This window comes from Notamacropus eugenii, chromosome 2 (assembly GCF_028372415.1).
Source record: "Notamacropus eugenii isolate mMacEug1 chromosome 2, mMacEug1.pri_v2, whole genome shotgun sequence".
In the NCBI taxonomy this organism is placed as follows: domain Eukaryota; kingdom Metazoa; phylum Chordata; class Mammalia; order Diprotodontia; family Macropodidae; genus Notamacropus; species Notamacropus eugenii.
In genome coordinates, this window is record NC_092873.1 from 513,424,252 (window position 1) to 513,445,183 (window position 20,932).

Consider the following 20,932-nt stretch of genomic DNA (forward strand, 5'->3'; position numbering starts at 1 on the left):
CATAAAGGAAGAGGGGGACCCTCTCACAGGCCCTGTTAGGGTACCAGGCCTCCATAAAGAGAGCTAGCTCTTCTGGCTGCTGTGTTCTACCTCTGGCTCATGTGAAACTTGTGGTCAAGCAGGACTCTCAGATCTTTTCCCTATAAGAAGCTTTCTAGCGTACCTCTCCCTACCTCTCCTTGTATAGCTGGTTCTTTGAACTCAAGGGCAAAATTTAATATTCATCTCTAATGAGTGTTACTGTGTTAGATCAAAGCCAGATCACCCAAATGGGCAGTCTTGGGGAAGGAATGGTGAAGTGTTTTCCTTCTCCCAGACAATGGAGTCTTTGTCCAATAACAGATTCAGAGGCATGGTCAGGCAGGGGACTCATTCTGTTTTCTCAACCAAGTTCAGAGATCAACCCACCTTTAGGGTCAGACCCACAACGCTCAGGACCTATCTTCAGGGCAGCAGTGGATGTCAGGAGGGAATAACTCCCCCCAAATCCAATCCCAGAATCTGACAAGTTCCCACATTCCCCTCAATGCCCTGGTCTACCTCTCTGGGAGCTTGGCTTGGCAAGGTAGGCATCGAGACCCAACAAGCACCTGTTTCTCCACCCACTTAGTCCAATAATCCCCCATCCTTCCTTCTTCCTGTTCCTGACTATCCAGCTATTTGAGCTCCCCATATCCCCCCAGTGACCTCTCCCCTTTCTGACCTCCAGCCCCTGTGACCTTCAAGCTTGGCCCCATTTTTCAAATTTCATAGGCTCATAGTCCGACACTTGAAAGAGACCTCAGAGGTCAACCCCTCATTTAAAAAGAAGGAAATGGAGGCCTAGAGGGATCCAGAGGGATCTAGGTCTACACCCTGGCCCCCATTTTACAAAAGAGGCTCATGTTCTTACCTAGTGCTTGCTCCTTGCCAAGTATAATAATGACCTCTCACTGAATCTGAGCTAGGAGGGACACTGGAGGCACTGAGGCAGAGCTGGATTTGAAGCAGGGCCCCCACCCCCAAATCCCCTCTAAGGCATCTCCTGCAGGCGACCACTCGGCTGCTGCTTGAATACATTCAGTGACAGGGACTTCACCGTCTACCAGGGAGACGCTTTTTCCGCCACCTGAGAAGCCCAGATTGTTCATTGGTTTATATATATTTTTCTTGATGTGGAGGTTGCCTGTGTAGGACTCAGACGCTGGCTATATCAGTGGGACAGGGGAAAGAGATAGAGATAGAGATAGAGATAGAGATAGATAGATAGATAGATAGATAGATAGATAGATAGATAGATAGATAGATAGGTAGAGAGACAGAGAGACAGATAGATAGATATAGACAGAGAGAGAGAGAGAGCAGCCCAGAGAGCCCTGCTGGAGTGTGGGAACCAAGGGCACAGGCAGAGAGGAGGAGGCTGTCAGAGCTGGAAGGGGTTGGAGAGCACAGACCCCACCCCGTTTTTCAAAAGGCAGAAAGGCCAGAAATGTTAGGTGACTTGCCCAAGGTCACATGGTGAATTAGTCAAGAGCAAAGGTCAGAACAGGCAGAGGCAGAGCCCTGGAGAACAGGAGAGGAAGGGGCAGCAGAGGCGGGGGCCGTACCACATTCTTTCATTGGCTCATCAGACCCATCGCGGCAATCTGCGCGACCATCGCACACTTTGCTGCTGTCCACGCACTCGCCACTCTTACAATGAAACTTGCTGGGACTTTCGCATGTGGATTCTGTCGGGTCGGACAAGAGAGCAAAGTCTGTTAAGTTCACTGGGGATGGGGCAGAAGCAGGGCCTGGGAACTTTCAGGCATGAGGGAGATACTGAGAGGGGGCTAGTGAGGGCTAAACCTCCCACCAGCCTTTAGGATGGCAAAGGAGGGTCAGAAAGGCCCCCCTGAAGGCTTCTGGCTCATCTCCTCCATGACATCCCCCACAAGTGGTCACGCAGCCTGCTCTGCATGCTTCCAGGGATGAAGATGCTACCTCTTCCAAGGCAGACCACTCCTCTGGGACAGCTGGAACAGGGACTAAGATGGGCCTCATGCCCACCACATGGATCCAGGAGGTCCAGGTCACTCTAGGGCTGGGCCCTGCTCAGAGGCCCCTCTCAGGGGAACAATCACCAAGATAGATCAGACAAAGTCTGTCTGGGCCTGAGCCACCCCCTAGCAGGTCCCTGGGGAGGGCCCCAAGGAGTCTACACTGGGCTCCATCAGTATTCCTCCACTGAGGCCTAACAAGTTTTAGGGGGCCCAGGGCCAAGAATCTCCGAGCCTCCCCCCAGGCCCAGCCTCCCCTGCCTCCTTCCTGGGGGACATCTGGCCATCCAGTGCAAGGCAGAAGTTCCCATCGCCCCACACCTGGCCCAGGACATACCCTGCAGGCAGCCGGCCTCATCACTGCCATCCGGGCAGTCCAATTCATGGTTACAGCGCCTGGCCCCCTGGATGCAGGTCCCATCTGCACACTGGAACTCCTCCACACGGCAAGACACCACAGCTGCAGAGTGGGGAGAGGAGACGCATGGAAAGGGTCACCCCAGAAAAACACAGGCCTCTCACCACCTACCAACTCAGCAAAGACATGGGGGATCCCTTCCTGCTTAGTGGTGGGCTTTGGCCCAGAGCTCTGGGACCCTCAAGTTGGATGATGAGCTCTCAGCTGAATGGTGGCACCATTGCTGGGGCAGCAGGGCCGGAGGCTTGCCTGCCAAGGCCTGAGATGGCTCTCATTGGCAGAGCTGACATCCAGCCTCCTCCCAGGCTTCTGGTTCTGCCCTCTGAGATCAAGCAGAGCTCAGGCCCTCAGCCCCCACCAGGCCACTTACAGACTTGGTCATTCCCAGGGTAGAACTGTAGAAGGGGAAGTGGGCTTTGAGATCAGCTCGCCTGAATGACCTTGGTTAAGTCCTAAGCCCTCAGCTCGATGATCCTATCTATGATCTTGGGGTCTAAGGCATGAGGGGTGGGGAGAGATGACCTTCCTACTTCCCATAAGTCTAAGGCTAATCCCTCTTCCACATGACGGCTGAAGACAGCTATCACATCTCACCCAAATCTTCCTTAATCCAGGCTATCTCCTTTAATTAAATCCTCGGGTGGCACAGTCCCCAGGCTCCTCACCACCCTAACTGCCCTTCTTTGGACACTCTCCAAATGATCCACATCCTTCTTAAATGGAACTCAAGCCTCCAGCTGGGGCAGGGGACAAAGGGACAATTGCCTCCCTTATTCTGAGAGTACTGGGGGACAGGGAGACGCCACTAAGGCAGGGAGGGTGTCATGGCGAGGCAACGGTGGGCTGGGGGCCAGGGGCACTCCCTCTTCTCAGTGATTAATTGGGGATGTGAGATGGACTCGGCATGGCCCCAAGACTCCTTGGAGCTCTGAATTCTCTACTCCCTCATGAGGTGGGAGGCTCCAGCACTTGGCTGGGACCTCTCCTTCAGATTCCTGCCTTCTCCCCAGTATCACTGGCTATCTGCACACATTTCAGGGGCATGGGCTTCTTAGGAATGACCATAGACTTAGAGCCAGAGGGGATTGCGATGCCCAGCAGGTACAGGCCTTTCCAGACTGCCATGGAAGTGAGATGATTTGCACAGGGGCAGCTGGGTGGTGCCATAGTGCACAGAATGCTGGTCCTGGAGGCAGGAAGACCTGGGTTCCAATCTGCCCTTAGACACTTCCCAGCTGTATGACCCTGGGCAAGCTCCTTAACTCAGTTTCCTCATCTATAAAAGGAGCCAGAGAAGGAAATGGCAAAGCACTGCAGTCACTTTGTTAAGAAAACCCTAAGTGGGGTCACTGAAAATGACTTAACAATCAGCAGAATGGGGAAGAGGGGGACTCGAACCCAAGGCTGGGAATCCCCCCACAAATCCAGTGCTCTTGGCCCCCAATAGAATATCAGCTTCATAGAGCAAAGTGGCACTGTGCCCATTCCTATGCCCTGGGGCACCCCTGCATCAGAGATGGGGGAGCCCTGATAAGTGACCAGGGATAGCCCTGGGCAGGTGCCCCCCTGCTTATTCTGGCAACTCTGGGCCTTGGTGAGACTTGCAAAGTCCCTTTTTCACCTGCAACTTCCTCCTGGGAGCCCAGAATCGGGGGTTGGGGGGGTCCTTGACAGAAAAGGGAAGGCCTGGGAGAGGGATGAGGATTTGGTGGGGAGGGGAGGGGAAGGTCAGGAGGTCTGCCCTGAGGCAGGCTGAGTTTGAGATGCCTGTGGATCATGAACAGGGAGATGTTACACTGGTATCTGAGTTCGCTGGATGCCTAGACAATGCTTTGGGAATTTAAGGGCCCGGGGACAGCAGAGCCTGCCCTGACTCCTTTCTCAGAAGTGTTAATGACAAGAATAACTAGGATTTATGTAGTTAGCCAAGCATTTTCTATGCATTATCTCATTTGAGAGAAAGGCTTTTTGTAAGTCCTGAGTGCTCTGCAAACATCCTGCCAAAGGTCAACCAGGATGGACTGCAGTCTGTGTTGGTGAAGGGGATGCCCACAGAGGTAAAACATGGCTCTGGGTCTGTCTTCTTAAAGAAGGATTAAAGGGAAGTGGGAAGGAGGCAGACCCAGGAGGAGATGGCCTGGACTGGGGTCCCCTTTGACCAAGGGATCTTCTAGGACTTCTCTGTCTAGTCCCCATCATGGCTCCTCTTTGCTGGGATGTTTCTCATCTCCTCTCAGTCTGCCATCCTTCCATGACCCTGCCTGGTGAAGACTGGAGAGACCCTCAGGGACCACCTCCCTACCCCATGGGGCTGCCCTCCCCCCGGCACACACCACAGCTGGCCTCGTCAGACTTGTCCTTGCAGTCCGCGTCCCCGTCACACTTCCAGGTTAGATGGATGCATTCACCGCTGCCGCAGGGGTACTCGCTGGCACTGCAGGTGGCTGGCACCACTGTGCCTGCCTGGCGCCCGCAGAGCTCAGGCACCTCATCTGACTGGTCCTCGCAGTCAGCCTGACCATCACAGAGCCAACGCTCAGGGATGCAGGTGCTGCTGTTGCATCGGAACTCCTGGGGTCCGCAGACTTGGGCCGCGCAGCCCCGCTCATCGCTCCAGTCGCCACAGTCATCATCCCCATCACACACAAAGACTGTGGCAATGCACGTTCGATTACTGCACTGGAATTCGCTGGGGGAGCAGACTATGGGGAAGAGAGCAGTCAGGGACACACTGCACACCCATCCACCCATCCGTGAAGAGTGGGTGTTCTCTGAAAGTCCCCTCAGCTCCACATCTATGATTCAGCCTGATATCTCAGAACTTCCCTCCAGGTATCAACCAGGTATTTATTAAACACCTACTACGTGCCCACAATGTGTTAAACACCTACTGTGTGCCCAACGCTGTACAGCACCTACTGCGTACCCACCAGTGTGCTAAACACCTACTGTGTGCCCAACAGTGTGCTAAACACCTACTGTGTGCCCAACGCTGTGCTGAGGCTAAACACCTACTGTGTGCCCAACAGTGTGCTAAACACCTACTGTGTGCCCAACGCTGTGCTGAGGCTAAACAACTACTGTGTGCCCAACGCTGTGCTAAACACCTACTGTGTGCTCAACAGTGTGCTAAACACCTACTGTGTGCCCAACAGTGTGCTAAACACCTACTGTGTGCCCAACGCTGTGCTGAGCACCTACTGTGTGCCCAACGCTGTGCTAAGCACCAGGGATAGATACCACAAACAGCAAACACTGTCCCTGCTGTCAAAGAGCCATCTAATACATAATTGCACATATATAACCTATATCTGATTGCTTATTATCTCAGGGAGGGAGTGAGGGATAGAATTTGGAACCCCAAACTTTAAATCAAAATGTTTTTTAAAATAAATAAATTACTGAATTAAAAAAAAAGAGCCATCTAACAGAGGAGGCAAACATGCAAACCAAGGCATCTATTTAAACCAGTCTATCCCCTAAACAGGTCCAGTACTTTCCCACCTCTGCACCTTTGCTCATGCTGTTCCCTATGCCTGGCCTCGCCTTCCCTTGCCTTCTAAAATCCAACCCATCCATCAAGGGCCAGCTCAAATGTCCCTTCATCTTCTCAGCCTTCCTGATCCCTTGCAGCCATCCAGGGTCTTTGAACTGCTTCTTGTACATGCCGTAGTTAACATCAGTCCCCATCTTATGCCCTTACTAGGCTGAAGCTCTCTGTGAGTACAGGGGGCTGTGCCCAAGTCAGCTTCCTATCTCCCTTAGTGGCCAGCACAGCACCCCCCTGACCCAACTAGAAAGGCAGGGGCTGGGGTCCTTTTGTCTGTATCCCCATTGCCAGCATAGTACCAGCACACCGTAAATATTTAATATATTAACGCTTGCTGACTTGCCTCTCTTGGTGCCACTCACTTGGTGCCAGCGGGTCAACATTTCAAGGTTTCTCTACTAGAGTCCCAGATTTCCCAGAAGGTGTGCGGCCCCAAAGGCAAGGAAGGCTCTTTTGGCCCCAATTTCTGGGAGGCAGAGGCCACGTGTGATTCCTTTTCTCTTTGCTCTGTCCGCAGTAACTGAATCCACCCCGGAAATTGTTCTGGGCTTGATCCCATGCCAACATCTGGCCTTGGGATGGGAGGTCCAGGGGGTCCCTGAGCTTCCTCATATCAAAAGGCAGAAGGCTTTGCCACCTTGAGCCCATCTGGGCCTCTCTGGGCCTCCCCAGCCAAACAAAACAGACTGAATCCTCCTCACTTCCATGGGACGTGGGACAGCCCTTCAACTACCTGAATGCAGCTATCACGTTCCCTAAGACTTCCTCACTTTAGGATAAACACCCACAGTCCCTTCCCTAATCCTCTTACAGCGCCAGCTGATTTCCCAGCTTGGGACTCTGGCCAGCTTTCCAAAGTCTCTGCTAAAATGTGGGGCCTGGAACTGAACCCAGCTTTAGAATCAACATGATCAAAGCTCCCACTTCTCTGATACACTGTGGCTCACCACCCAATGAGGTAAGGTTATTTCCCCATTTTACAGATGGGGAAACTAAGTCTCAGAGCAGCAGTGTGACTTTCTAGAGTCACGAAGCTAGTAAGTGGGAGAGTTGGGATTTGAACCCAGGCTTGATTGAAGGAAAAACTTTCTAAGAACTGTATGGAGTGTCAAAGGACCTGGGTTCAAATCTTACCTCTGCCATTTGTTCCCAGAACAACTTGGGGAAAATCAATTCTCCTCCCTGGGTTTCAGTCTCCTCTGCAAAATGATGGGTTTGAACCAGTCAACCTCTGAGGTTCGTTCTGATTCTAAATCGGAGGCTGTGGCCTCTGGGCCTCAGTTCCTTTGGCTGTCAAAGAAAGCTGTGGGGCTAGATGGCTTCTCAGGCCCCTTCCTGATCTACATCTCCTGACCCTGTACTATATCCTGCTGTCATTCATAGATGGCCCTGAGCTTGGGCCTGGCCTCCTGCCCCTTCTGCTCCTCCTCTGCAGTGACCCTGGCCTCCCACATCCCCTCCCTGCTCCGCCCCTGGGGAGCCCACCTGTGGTGCAGCCGACCTCGTCTGAGCCCGTCTCACAGTCCTTTTCCCCATCACAGCGCCAGGATGAAGGGATACACTTGTGGCTCGAGGGGCCACAGCTCAGCTTCTCGGCAGGACACACTTGTTTGGCTGTATGGAGGGAGGGAGACACATAAGCACAGGGCAGGGTTGAGAAGGGTCCCAGGGAGGCCATCAGAGGCCCTGAGGCCTGAAGGACCATGGAAACCACGGGGTACAGGGCCCCAGGAGGCCGTCCAGAAGACAGGAGGGCCGACTTCATTTTGTACATGAGAAAACAGAGGCCCAGAGACATGAAATGAATTGCCCGGAGTCACAAAGTAGTAAAGATCACAGGTGGGATTCGAACTCAAGTCCTCTGCCTCTAGAGCCTGTGCTCTTCCCACACTGTGCCACAACAGGTCTCAGTTTACTTATTTGTAAAATGAAGGGGACTGGATTAGAGAAGTGAACTAAGCCCTCAGACCTGAGTTCAAGATTAAAACATGCCGTGTGACCTTGTGCAAATCACGACGCTTCTCTGGGCTCATCCTCCTCTGACAAAGGAGGGGATGGAGAAGGTGCCTCCCAAAGTCTCTGGCCACCTGAGCCCTTCAGGCGGTGCCCACTCCATCCCTCCTCTTTGAGTGTCTTGAACCTATTCACCCTTCAAGGCTCAGCTCAAATCAGAGGTTGTAGATAGTGGATACACAGAACACTGGACTTGGAGTCAGGAAGATCTGGGTCCGAATCCCACCCCACTAGCTATATGATCTCAGAATTCATGGGGACCACAGGTCATGGGATCACAGACTTGGAGCTAAAAAGAGCACATATTAAGCTCCCTCATTTTACAGAAAAGGAAACTGAGGCACAGGAAGGTTCTGTAACTTGCCCAAGGTCACACAGGTAGGGAGTAAGTAGATAAGCCAGGGTTTGAACTTGGAGTCTACTGAACACGAATCCCCTCAACAACACTTTGGACAAGAGATGGTCCAATTTCTGCCATTAGCCCCAGTGACAGGGAGCTCACCACTTCCTGTGGTGCCTCATTAAGGAGAAGCTCTCCTCGATATCCAGCCAAAGGATGCCCTGTTAGTTCTACCTCTCCCTGGCCCACTGTTCCCCCCTGTCCCTTCTGGGGCCAAGGGGAGCCGGTCTGATCCCTCCTTTATATAGCAACCCTTCAAGGATCTGGGAAGAAAAAAGTGATGGAAGGAGAGGAGAAGAAGAGAAAGTGACCCCAGAACTCAGGGCTTGAGAAAACTGGAGAACCTTAAATCTTGGAGACGTAAGAGGCTCAAATTCCTCGGTTTTACCAACAGGGTTGAAGAGCAGACAATGACTTGGCCAAGATCATCCTGTTGGTAGCTGAGAGAGCAGCAGCCCTAGCTGCCACCCACAAGCCCTCAGGGGCCCTGCCTCCATGACCACAGAAGACCTTCTCAGGCCCCCCCCCCCCCCAGTGCACAAACATAGTCTCAGGCCCACAACTGGGCTAAGATTAGAGACCAAGCTCAGCTGTCGTCAGGATTAACCTCCCACCCTGAAGGAGACTGTTCTCTGTCTTTTTTTAATAAACCCGTCATTGCCCAGATAATCGGGCCAACTTTCTGACAGCTAAATTAAACTGTGAGTACAGCATTAACTTCCCAGAGGCCTGCAGTTTCCAAAGCCATGGGGGTCCCCCCCAACTCTGCTCCACATGGAGCTCACCTGGATCCCAAGAAGCCGGCTCCGAGGCCCTGGGCACACTGTCGGCCAGGGACAGCTCCTTTCAAGGAGGGACTGTTTCATACATTGTATTTGTGACTGGCACACAGCAGTCGTTTAATAGATAGGTGATCAATAACCCATCTACCCCTACACATAAAACACACCGAACCTCCCAGGTAGAAGATACCTCAGGGCCCCTGTTGACCAACCTGTACCTGAACAAGGATTCCTAGGACAACAAGTGTTCATCCAACCAGGATTCCTCCAGGTGATGGGGAACTCACTACCTTTAAGGCATTCCAATCCATGTGGGGACAGCTTGCATTGATAACAGGAATCTCCTGTCTCTTCCCCCTGTCCCTAGTACTCTAAGCTCTGCCTTGTCGGGCCAATGAGAATAAATCTGCTCTCTTTGATGGGCTATCCCTACCTCTACACTCTCACACAACACCCCCAACACCATCATAACTAGCATTTCCATAGCACTGGAGCGGGAGAGGAACAATAGGGATAAGTGACTTGCCCCTGGTCACCCAGCTGGTAAGTGTCTGAGGCCACACTTGAGCTCAGGTCCTTCTGACTCCAGATCCACTGTTCAAAGTGGGGCCAGTGATCTTCTTTTAAAAAATATTTTGCTATAACTGATATCCCTTGTAAGCCATCAGGAGCTTGAAATCCCCAGGCCAACCCTCAGGCTATACCTGGGCTGCCCATGATCTCTGGAGTACTTTTCAGAAGGGTCCTTCTCATTCCTGATCTGAGCCCCACTAGAGCTCCCCAAATCCTCATCTTGCTCCCTTCCTTCGGCCCTGTCCTAAGCCACATCCTCCTGGGGGGCCCAGGCTGCTTCAACCACATCTCTCCTAACCTGCTATGTTCCTGGCTGCCCCACGGGGGCTCTCCCTGTCTTTCCTGCTTGGGGTTCCCACAGCCCTGCCTGGTCATTAGCAAGGAGATGGTGGGATGAATTACAGTAGGAGGTAGTGAGTTCCCCATCTTCCAGCAGGGGCCAGGTGATTGTTCAGGATGTAGGGCTTCTTGGTCAGTCATGGTTGCACTCCACGTTTTCTGAGGCCTGGTCCAGCTCTGAGAGGCTAGGATTCTCTACCATCCCAGAGAGCCTAATGCGTATTTACACCACTTAATGCCTAACCTCCCTACAGGGTGGCCACCCTGCTGGTCAAGGACCCTGCTCGCCAAGGACGCAGCTCCAACAACCTGTCTGTCTGTTTCCTTGCCTCATAATGAGCAGCAACACAGTCTCACTGCATCATTACAGACACTGGTAATGAGCTGCTTTCCAGGACTCAGCCATGCCCAGCATCTGGAGACCCTGACCCCTTCCCCACCAAGGACACTGCTCCAAGGTGCACTGGCCCAGCTGGGTCAGGGGTGGAAGCTGGCCTCTCTGCTACTGCTCCCAGCCCCCCAGAGCTCCCAGGCCTGAATCCAGCTGATGAATCTTTCAGCCCTCCCCATTCTCGAAGGAGGCTCTCATGGCACCCCTGAGTCTCTACTCCAGGACCGTGATCCCCACTTTTTTCCAACAAGAGTTTACAGGAGGGGGTTCCTTATCCTGGCCACCTTCCTCTGGATTTCAAGTTCAGTTCAACAAGCATTTACCAAACAGTCGCAGCCTGCAGGGAATGCACATTCTCCTGGGAATGACCATGTAAGCCATAGTACTTTGGGGAGGGGTGTTTGCATGTAGGGGTATCAGAGCTGAGCCCTGAAAGGAGAGAGGGGTGGAAATGAGAAGAGAGAGCACTCCCAGCATGGGACAGCCTGTGCTCTACTCTGTGTTCTTAGGAACTGTATCTAGGTCTTATCTGTCAGCCCAAGGGGCTGGCCTTGCTCTGTCTGTCCCAGAGGGGAGAAGCCGGAGTAGCAGATGTATGCAACAGAGGCCAAGTAGGGCTGGAGGTCAAGGAGAGCCATCCCCCAGTGCAGTGGGCTCCCCCAGAGGTGATGGGGGGTCTACAAGCAGAGGCTTTCATTTAAGTGGATGGGGCGGGGGGCCAAGCTGGCCCATGAAGGCCCTTTCATCTCTTAAATCCTGTGACACCAGAAGGGACCTGGAAATTCCTAAGTCAAGGTCGATCCTGTAATCTTCTAGGTCCATCACACTACCCTATGAGCCACACTGAGTCCTGTCAGAAAGCTGATTCTGGCCATGGAACAGAAGGGATGGGAAAGGAGAGAGCACAGGAAGGAAAGTCTGCTGGGAAGTGACTAAGGCAGAAGCAAAGGAAGGGTCTGCAGAGATCATGGCTCAGCAGGGAGAGCCAGGACTTGGCATCTGATTAGAAGGGAGGGTCGGAGAGAAGCTGGGAGTCACACCTCACACAGAAATGAGAGTAGCCCCAGCAGCTTTAGGGGTGGGGGGATAATAAGCTGGAACTTGGGGTAGGCTTCGGTCATGGTGCCCCCTCTGAAGAGAATTTAACGGCGGAGATAACCAGAGGAGAGGTGGCCTGCTAGCCCTAAGCTCCCTCTCCAGGGCTGCAGGGATTTATACCCTCATCAAGCCGTAATGGGCCTCCTGGTGGATTCTTCTGATCACTTAATTTTAAACAAATCCCCGTGAGCTTCTGCCGCTGCTGTAGAAGGGGGAGGGTCGGGATGAGTCACTGCTGATGCTCTGAAGGGGCCATTTAATTTGGTCTTGGAGATCTCAGCTACCTAGAAGATTTGAGCCAGACAAGATTCTACAGAGCAGCACTGATGTAATCTTATTTTTCAGCTGAGGAAACTGAGGCCCAGAAGAGAAAGTGAACAGGCAGTGAGGTAGCCCGGGGGACAACCTCTCTGAAGAGAGGAGATAGTTCAGCTGAGTGAACAAGAGCCCCGCAGAGAGCGGGGAGAATGAGACCCCCTGGCTGAGAAAGGGAAGGAAGCCTGGAGGGTGAGAGATGACGACAGGAGAGACAGATGGTGGGAGAGGAATCAGGATGGGGAGGAGGAAAAAACAGAGGCAGCAGAAAGCTGGGGAGAGGCACAGGGCCACTGTCAGACAGACACACAGAGGGAGTGTGGACAAAACAGGAGAGTCAAGCGAGAAAGAGAGACAGAGACAAAGAGAGAGAGAGAGAGAGAGAGAGAGAGAGAGAGAGAGAGAGAGAGAGAGAAAAGACAGAAGGGGAGATGTAGAAACACCAGGTAGATGTCGTGTCCCCCCCGGAATGGGGGAGGGGAGTTTAGTTACGGATTACAGAGAAAAAAGAGCCAGTGCCAGTCCCAGAGAGACAGGGCAAGTGGCCAGACAGGACAAGAACCTGGACAATTGGACTCCCAAGGCCTCCTGAAGAGCCCAAAGGCTTGTCCTGGAGATATGCCACCCTCTGACCTCCTCAACAGTTTGGGCATTGGACAAGCCTGGTTCTTCCCAATGATGGCCTCCTAGATGTGGCTGGATGTTAGCTCTCACCTGGGACCCCTCTCTGCCCCAGGTGGCATCTCTAAGCCCCATGCCAACTGTGTCCTGGCCATGTCCCTCCTCAGGGGTCAGTATTCTAGTTCAGAGAGAAAGGTTCCCCCAAAACACTAATGGCTCAGCAAGCCCCAAGAGGTGAGGGACCAAGAAGGACAACTGGGCTTATCTACCAAGTGACTTGGGCCACTCCCTGAAACCCCTTCTGTCACTTCTGCCACTGTCCCATGTGCCCTAGCTTCTCATGTCCACTTCAGACTTCAGACTTCCAGAGAGAAGGGTCTAGGTGATAGATATCTTTGTATCCTCAGCACATGTCCCTAAGTAGATTCACTATTTGTTTGTATCCTCAGCACATGTCCCTAAGTAGATTCACTATTTGTAGGAGGAGAGGGGAAGAGAGAAATGGAGAAGGAAGGAAGGAAGGAAGGAAGGAAGGAAGGAAGGAAGGAAGGAAGGAAGGAAGGAAGGAAGGAAGGAAGGAAGGAAGGAAGGAAAGAAGGAAGGAAGGAAGGAAGAGAGGGAGGGAGGGAGGGAGGGAGGGAGAGAGAGAGAGAGACGGGTTGGCCTCCCCAGGCTTCCCTCACAGTGTGGCCTCTGGGCACAGTAGCAGAATGTCCTGCCCAGCTGACCTCTGAAATCACCCTGCCTGACTTTCTCACTGCACAGATGAGGCACATAAGGGCCAAAGAAGGGGAGGGGGCTGCCCAGGGTCATGACTGAGATTCTGACCCAGTCTCCAGGGCCAGGCTCTTCCCAGGTTCTCTCTGATTGCTGTCCTGACCTCATTTTCTCAGTGACTGCTCATTAACCTGGCCTAGAAACCAGGCTCAGGGGAGGCCCCTGGTGGCCTCGAGCGGCTCCTTCCCCAGCACCTGCTGGGCAGTCCCTTCAGGTGGCCAGCTTTCCCTGGACATGTGGTCTGATTTTGGCTGGCTGCTTCTAACCTTGGATTTGGCTCCCCTCCAAAGGGATTTCTGTGCTTTGGTCACTTTTCTGGCCTCAGGGGCTTCTCCCTGGGCACCCACCTGGCCATGTTCTCAGAGACAGGCAGAGGTGGCCTGCACAAATTAGATAAGAGCCTGGACGGGAGGAGGAGGCCTTTACTATTCCCTCCCAGGGGGCTGTCTCACCAAGGCAGTGTGTCATAGTGGTGAGAGAGCCTGCCTTGGAGCCAGGAGGACCTGGGTTCGAGTGCTGACTATGTGAGGCTCGCAGAGTCACTAGTCCTAAGTGTCCCAGGACACCCTCCAGGCTGTAAGGGGCAGGGCACCCCCGAGGTGATGGGGGGTCTATAAGCAGAGGCTTTCATTTCAGGGGGTGGGAGGACAAGCTGGCCTGTGAAGGCCCTTCCATCCCTCAAATCCTGTGACTCCAGAAGGGACCTGGAGATCCCTAAAGCATGGCTGATCCTGTAATCTTCTAGGCCCATGACATGACCCTATAAGCCCTACCTACGCTGGCAGAGGGAGCTTCCTAGTTGGCAGCTCTCTCACTAGAGCAATTACAAGTCTGCATTCTAAGATGAAAGAAAACAGCAGCATGTTAGTACAGCCTTTGAGGGAGGGGGACTAGTACTGCAATGGGAGGGCAGGAACGTCCTAGCCATTGAAACTAAGGCCCAGTGGGGGAAATGACCTGGTCAGGGTCATACAGCAGGCAGTGGAGCTCAGACTCCAACTTGGCCTCCCTGCCTCCCATCTGGGGTCTCAAACTCAGACACAAGGCTGTCAAGAAGCCAGAGAAGTGGGGCCTGTTGAGATGTGGGAATGTCTGGCAGAGACTTGGCTCTAAGGATTTCCTCTTCTTTTCCTCCCAGGCTGTCTGAAATAGGGATGCCTACGAGGGATGGCTCTCTGAGCCCAGGGGATGAAGGGGAGAGGGCTAAGCCCAACCCTTCCCAGGAAAGCTCAATCCCCCTGTGCTAAGAGGCACGAGATCTGTATTCAGGTCTCCTCTCCTCCAGAGAACTCTCACTGAAGCCCCAGCTCCTAGGGAGCCCCTCCTCAGATCCTAGAGAATCAGACTGGAGGTTGGTCCTCCTCAGAGGGTACCCCCAAAGGAGGCCCAAGGAGAAACGGATGCTGAGCAACCTGGCCAAAGTCACGTAGGGAACTCATGGGAGACACTGGGCTCCCTACTGCCAGGCTGCTGTTCTGCCTGCTGAACTACACTGTGTCCCCTACAGACCCTGCCTCATGCAAGAGGCCCCCCCAGAGTCCTTCAACAGCTAGAATTCCTCAGGTAGAGTCAAGAAGGAGGTGAGGGGTTACCAAGGGTGGCGGCCAAGATGGCTGTGGGAGAAGGTCAGGCCAGCTAGGGAGCTGGGAGCAGCAGCTGTCTGTCTGTCTCTCCCTTTGTTTCTGTCTCTATTTCTATGTCTCTCTGTCTCTGTCACATACACACACACACACACACATACACACACACACACACACACACACACACACACACACACACAGCTTCTGTTGCTAGGCAATGAGGAAACCAGCCTTCTACACAGAGGGGCCTTAACAACGTGTCTCTAACTCTCCCTTGACCATGACCAAGAGCAGCCCCCTCCTCTCCCTGCCCCTCTCCCCTTACTGCCCCCCTTCCCTAGCAGGTCCCCTAGGCCCCTGGTCTAACCCTCCCCTCACCCAGACGGGGCAGGGCTGTTGCTCTCACTAACACCTCTCCCCCATCAGTAATCAAACAAGAGCCCCCACACTTGACACAAGTGTGCTTTGAGACTAAGGAGCCTTGCAAGGCAGGCAAATCAAGTCCCTTCCCCCGAGAGACCCCCAGTTGAGGGACAATGGGCTCCTCTCAGAGCAGGCAGCTGGATAGCCTGGGCGACGTCTCCTGGGCAGCCCTCTATGCTTCAGTTTGGTTCATGAAGATCTCTGCAATCAGAGACTAGCAGGCATAAGAACCTCAGAGGTCATGGAGTCACAGAAATGTAAAGCTGGAAAGAGACTTAGAACAGAGAATGGCAGAATACAGAACATCAGAACAGAGAATCTGAGACCTGGGAGGGAGCTCAGAACAGGGAAGGTCAGAGCTGGAAGGGAGCTCAGAACAGGGAAGGTCAGAGCTGGGAGGGAGCTCAGAACAGGGAAGGTCAGAGCTGGGAGGGAGCTCAGAACAGGGAAGGTCAGAGCTGCGAGGGAGCTCAGAACAGGGAAGGTCGGAGCTGGGAGGGGCCTGAGAACAGGGAAGGTCAAAGATGGAAGGGAGCTTAGAACAGGGAAGGTCAGAGCTGGAAGGGAGCTCAGAACAGGGAAGGTCAGAGCTGGGAGGGAGCTTAGAACAGGGAAGGTCAGAGTTGGAAGTGAGCTTAGAACATAGAATACCAGAACTGAGAGGGTCTTTATAACAGGGAATGTCAGGGCTGGGAGGGTTTTGGAGATCACTTAGCACAACCACATTATCTTACACGTGAGGACCCTGGGGACAAAGGGAGGGAACACTGTGCCCCAGATCCTCAGGTGAGTTACTGGCAGACCCAGTCCCTGGGCTTACCAGGCCAGGACTGCCCCCATCAGATACCCTGCCTTTGCCTCCCACCCTTCCAAGTGCTCATCCCTGTCCTCCCACCAGGCACTGGACACTCACTGCATGTGGCCTCAGCCTCGTCGGACCCATCAGGACACTCCTCCTCACCGTCGCATTTCCAGCGCTCTGGGATACAGTGCCCATTGTTACAAGTGAAGTCGCTGTCCGAGCATGTCTTCTTGGCTGCAAAGGAGAAAGGAAAGAGGGTTAGGAGGAGTGGGCTGAAGCAGGAGGGACAGTGCTGGAAGTGGAACTAAGAATGTGGCCAGCCCACGCATGAACAAGGCACCATCCTACAGAGAGCCCAGAGGGCCTGGCTCCTCCAGCACAAAATCAATGATTCTACAACTTCTCAGGCATCTTCTTGCCCAACTCTTGGGTAACATGTTCATCCAAGATGAACTTTCATCGAAAGCAACACTTCTTGGGGGCCTGCGAGGGCCAAGGCCCTGAGCCAGGCCCTGTGGGGAGGAAAGACAGGCATTTTTGTGATTCAGACACTAGTTGTTTTAAACCAAATTGTGAGTCAATAGAAGAAATAACAGAGAATACTTGGCTAGTGCTTTCCCCTTCGGAGCCCTGGGAGATAAGTAATGTATTATCACCTCCCATTACACAGATAAAAAAATTGAGGTTTAGAGGCAAGTATCCTGGTAATCAGCTGGTAACTGGGGGATTCAGACCCAAGCACAGCATTCTTTCAGAGTGGGAAAGGCCTCAGAGGTAATCCCATCCAACCCATATTCCCCAAAGATTAGAGGAGAGAGAGAGGCTATTGACTTTACACAGCCCTACCTCATGTACATCCAATTCACTTGCAGTTTCTATGTGAGGATCTTCAGTGGGGGGGACCCCAAATTCAGAACCACAATCTGAACCCCAGTTTTCTGCCTCTTGGCTGGTTCTTCCAATCCCACCCCATGCCCTGTGGCATGTGACCATGACTCCACCCTGGGGACATTTCTGTAAATTACTCCCCTTGCCCTTTTCCTTCAGGGGTCCTCTTGTTTCTAAGGTATCCACATGGGAAGGGAGGCTCGCCATGGGCCACACAATGGAAACCTTGTTCTCATCCTCCCCACTCTTCCTCAACAACCAGACTGTCTCCCCAAGACACTGGCCCCAGGAAGGCATCTCTGCAAAATGGCCTGGCCAGGAAGGGTCCCTTCAGTGAGCACCTGACAGGACCATGCTGGGGGCTTTGTCTGGCTTCAGACATTGGTATGCTGTGCGCTATCTGCCTTGGTGTCAGAGGCTGGCACTGGGGGAAAAATCTCACCCTGGAGACCATCCCCCTTCTCATCTCCTAATCTGGGCTAGAATGGGGGCTCAGCTCAGCCTGGTTAAAATGCCACCCTCCAAAATGGAAGATCCTGGAAATGTCCTGAACATCAGTCTTCCCCCAACCAAGCTATTCCCAAGAGCCACTGGTTTATTTGCATGTTATTTGCATACCATTTACATGCACTGTAGAGACGTACTTGAACAATGATTTAAGGAACTCTGAGACACAGCCAGGGTGACCTTGGGCAAATAACATGGGCTCTGATTTCCTCCTCTAAAAAGGAGACTGACTGTAAGGCTTGGTGAATCTGGGGGTTCTGTGCTGGATGGGACAAGAGAGTACGATGAAAAGTAACAGGGTGGTCCTTGCCCTGGAGCTCAACCACAGAGAGTGGTCAGGCTGGTAAGATGGGAGGGGAGAGAGGCACAGAATCTTAGGGTATCAGAGCTGAGAGAAACCTTAGAACAGGGGATGTTCGGGCTGAGAGAGACCTCAGAACAAGAGATGTCAGACCTGAGAGAGACCTCAGAACAGGGGATGTCAGGGCTGAGAGAGACCTCAGAACAGGGGATGTCAAGGCTGGGAGAGACCTCAGAACAAGGAATGTCAGGGCTGAGAGAGACCTCAGAACAGGGGATGTCAAGGCTGAGAGAGACCTCAGAACAAGGGATATCAGAGCTGAGAGAGACCTCAGAACAGGGGATCAATCATCTAGTCCAAGACCCTGATTGGGGAAACTGAGACCTACAGAAAAGGTCACTGATCTGTGGTTTCACTGAAGTTGGAATGGCAAAGTCAGAATTTGAACCTAAGTCTCCATACACCTCATCCCATTCTCCTTTGACTACTGCCTTCCTTATGAATCAGGGCTGGGAGAAGAGGGAGGCGGGCAGAGGAGCAGAGGGCAGTCTGCAGCTACCTTCCTCAACCATTCCTGAGGAAAATGATGCGTACAAAAAGAACCATCTCTGAGTTTATGGACTGTGCTCTGGTTTCAATAAGACTGTGTGAGAGTGAGAGTGTTCCTGCTGAGGGCATCCCCAAAGCCAGAGAGGGAAAGTCCTTTGCTTCCTCTCCAAAGCCTGGCCATACAGACTGCAGGGACGTTCTCCCAAAGACAGACCCCCCCCGCCCCCCCCCACCTAGATCCAGACCCACCTTTGAAGCAAGTCATCCTGGCCCCAGGGGAAAGGTTGGGGAGGCGTCAATTCATAGAGGACAGATTTCTTTTTATTTTCTGGGAGGAACCCTAGAAGGCACTTTGTCCCATCCTAGCCATCCCAGGGCATCTCTGGCAGTGAGGCTTCCAGCTTGACCAGCTCCACTGATAGAGGGCTCAGCACCAAGAGAGGAGGAGCTGGACAGTGAAAGGAGAACAAGAAGTCCAGGCTGGGCTCAGACACTCATAGTCATGTGGACCTAGGCAAGTCACTGAGCCACAGTTTCTTCATTTGCAAACTGTAAGCACAGGCCCAAACGGGCCTTAGACACTGAGGTTATGAAGTATGATGCGAACATTAAAACAGATACAGATGTAATTCATTTTACAACTATGAATCCAACAAGCATTATTAAAAGCCCACTGCGCACAGCAGAGCATGTGCTAGGTGGTGATGAAGGTGTTAACTTTAGATATGCGATTCCATGTCTTTGTAGAGTTGGGGGGCTATGGATACTGAACACTGCTTATACTGTCAGACTCAAATAAAGTGGCAGTTAATAGCTAATAAAACTAACATTCATACAGGGCTTACTATGTGCCAGGCACTGAGCCTTTTTAAGCACTTTATAATCTCATTTGATCCTCACAACAACCTTGGAAAGTAAGTGCCATTATGATCCCCATTTTACAGAAGAGGAAATTGAGGCAAACAGAAGTTAAGTAACTTACCCAGGATCACACAGCTAGGAAGTGTTTGAGGCTGGATTTGAATTCAGGTCTTCCTGACTTCAGGCCCAGCACTCAGTCCACTGAGCCACCAGCTGCCTCATTAGTTTTATGGAAGTCATAGTTTTTCCTTTTCTTTCTTTCTTTTCTTTTAAAAATAACAGTTTCATAGATCCAGTGCTGAAAGGAACCTCAGAAGGCAGTCTGTCCAACCCTCTCATTTAAGTTTTTTTAAAATTTTATTTATTTTCAGTTCCAAATTTTCTTCCTCCTTCCACCCATTGAATAGGCAATAAATATACTCATTATACAAGCAAATTCATGCAAAACATATTTCCACATTAGCCATATTTGGGGGGGGCCAGCCAAGAAAAGTAAGAAAAAAATTCTTCCTCAATCTGCACTCTGAGTTCATCAGGTCTCTCTGGAGGTGAATAACATTTTACGTCATGGGTCCTTTCGAACTGTCTTGGGTCATCACGTTGCTTGGAACAGTGAAGTCATTCGCTGTTGTGGCTGTTACAATGTTGCACTTACTGTGTACAGTGATCTCCTGGTTCTGCTCACTTCACTTTGCATCAGCTCATGGAAGTCTTCCCAGGTTTTTCTGAGACCATCCTGCTTCTCATTCTCACAGCACAACAGTAATTCATCACAATCATATACCACAGATTGTTTGCCACCACAGCAAGAGTTTTGGTATATTTTGGTATATATAGGTCCTTTTCCTTTTTCTTCGATCTCTTTGGGAAACAGACCTAGTAGTGACATCACTGGGTCAAAGGGTAGGCACAGTTTTACAGCCCTTTGGCCCTAGTTCCAAATTGCTCTCCAGAATGGTTGGATCAGTTCACAACTCCACCAACAGTGCACTCGTGTGCCAGTCTTCCTACATCCCCTACATTTGTCCTTTTCCTTTTCTGTCATCTTAGCCAATCTGACCCAACTCCCTCATTTTTTTTTTTTTTTTACAGGTAGAAACATTAAGGCACAGAGAGATTTAGTGACTTAGGATCATAGGAATCATAAATCCAGAGGTGGGAAGGACCTCAAAGGCCATCTAGTCTAAACCCTTTCATTTTGCAGATAAGACAGTTAGGTGATACAGTGGATAGAACCTAGACTTGGAGTTAAGAAGACCTGAGTTCAAATCGGGCCTCAGACACTGAAGAGCTGGGTGACCTTGGGCAAGTCACTTAACCTCTGCCTCAGTGTTTTCATGTACAAAATTTCAGGGGTATAGATTAGGTCTCTTCTTGATCTAAATCTATGGGCACTTAAGTGTTTCTTGATAAAATGATTGAATGAAAGGTTCAAGATCACACAGTCAATAAGTACCAGGAGTAGGATTTGAACCCAGAGCGGATCCCTCCAAAACCAGTGCTATCCCTACCATAATATAGGTTGTCTTCCTGATCAGAATGTCTTTCTTTGTCTCCCCAGAGCTTAGCACAGTGCTTGGCATATAGCAGGCATTTAATAAATGCTGATTGCCTGACAAGGGATGGTAGGGATATATTTGAAAATGAAAGCTAGAAAAAAAAACCAAAAAGCATCAATAAAAATTATTTTTTAAAAAAGTTTTATACATATTTGAGAATACAGCAT

General features: G+C 51.8%; 1 protein-coding gene across 8 annotated transcripts in view; it reads right to left on the reverse strand.

The window, feature by feature from the left end:
* Positions 1-20,932, reverse strand: part of LRP8 (LDL receptor related protein 8) — a 129,593-nt gene that overhangs the window by 33,959 nt on the left and 74,702 nt on the right. For 5 of the 8 annotated variants that reach the window (XM_072649504.1, XM_072649503.1, XM_072649506.1 and 2 more), the window contains 5 exons: positions 16,212-16,334; positions 7,472-7,600; positions 4,770-5,138; positions 2,356-2,478; positions 1,587-1,709 (listed from right to left, as the gene is read on the reverse strand). In XM_072649504.1, coding sequence (XP_072505605.1) covers positions 1,587-1,709; positions 2,356-2,478; positions 4,770-5,138; positions 7,472-7,600; positions 16,212-16,334 — 867 coding nt within the window. The remainder of the gene's footprint in view (positions 1-1,586; positions 1,710-2,355; positions 2,479-4,769; positions 5,139-7,471; positions 7,601-16,211; positions 16,335-20,932) is intronic. The other 3 variants (XM_072649507.1, XM_072649509.1, XM_072649508.1) reach the window with 1 other exon arrangement.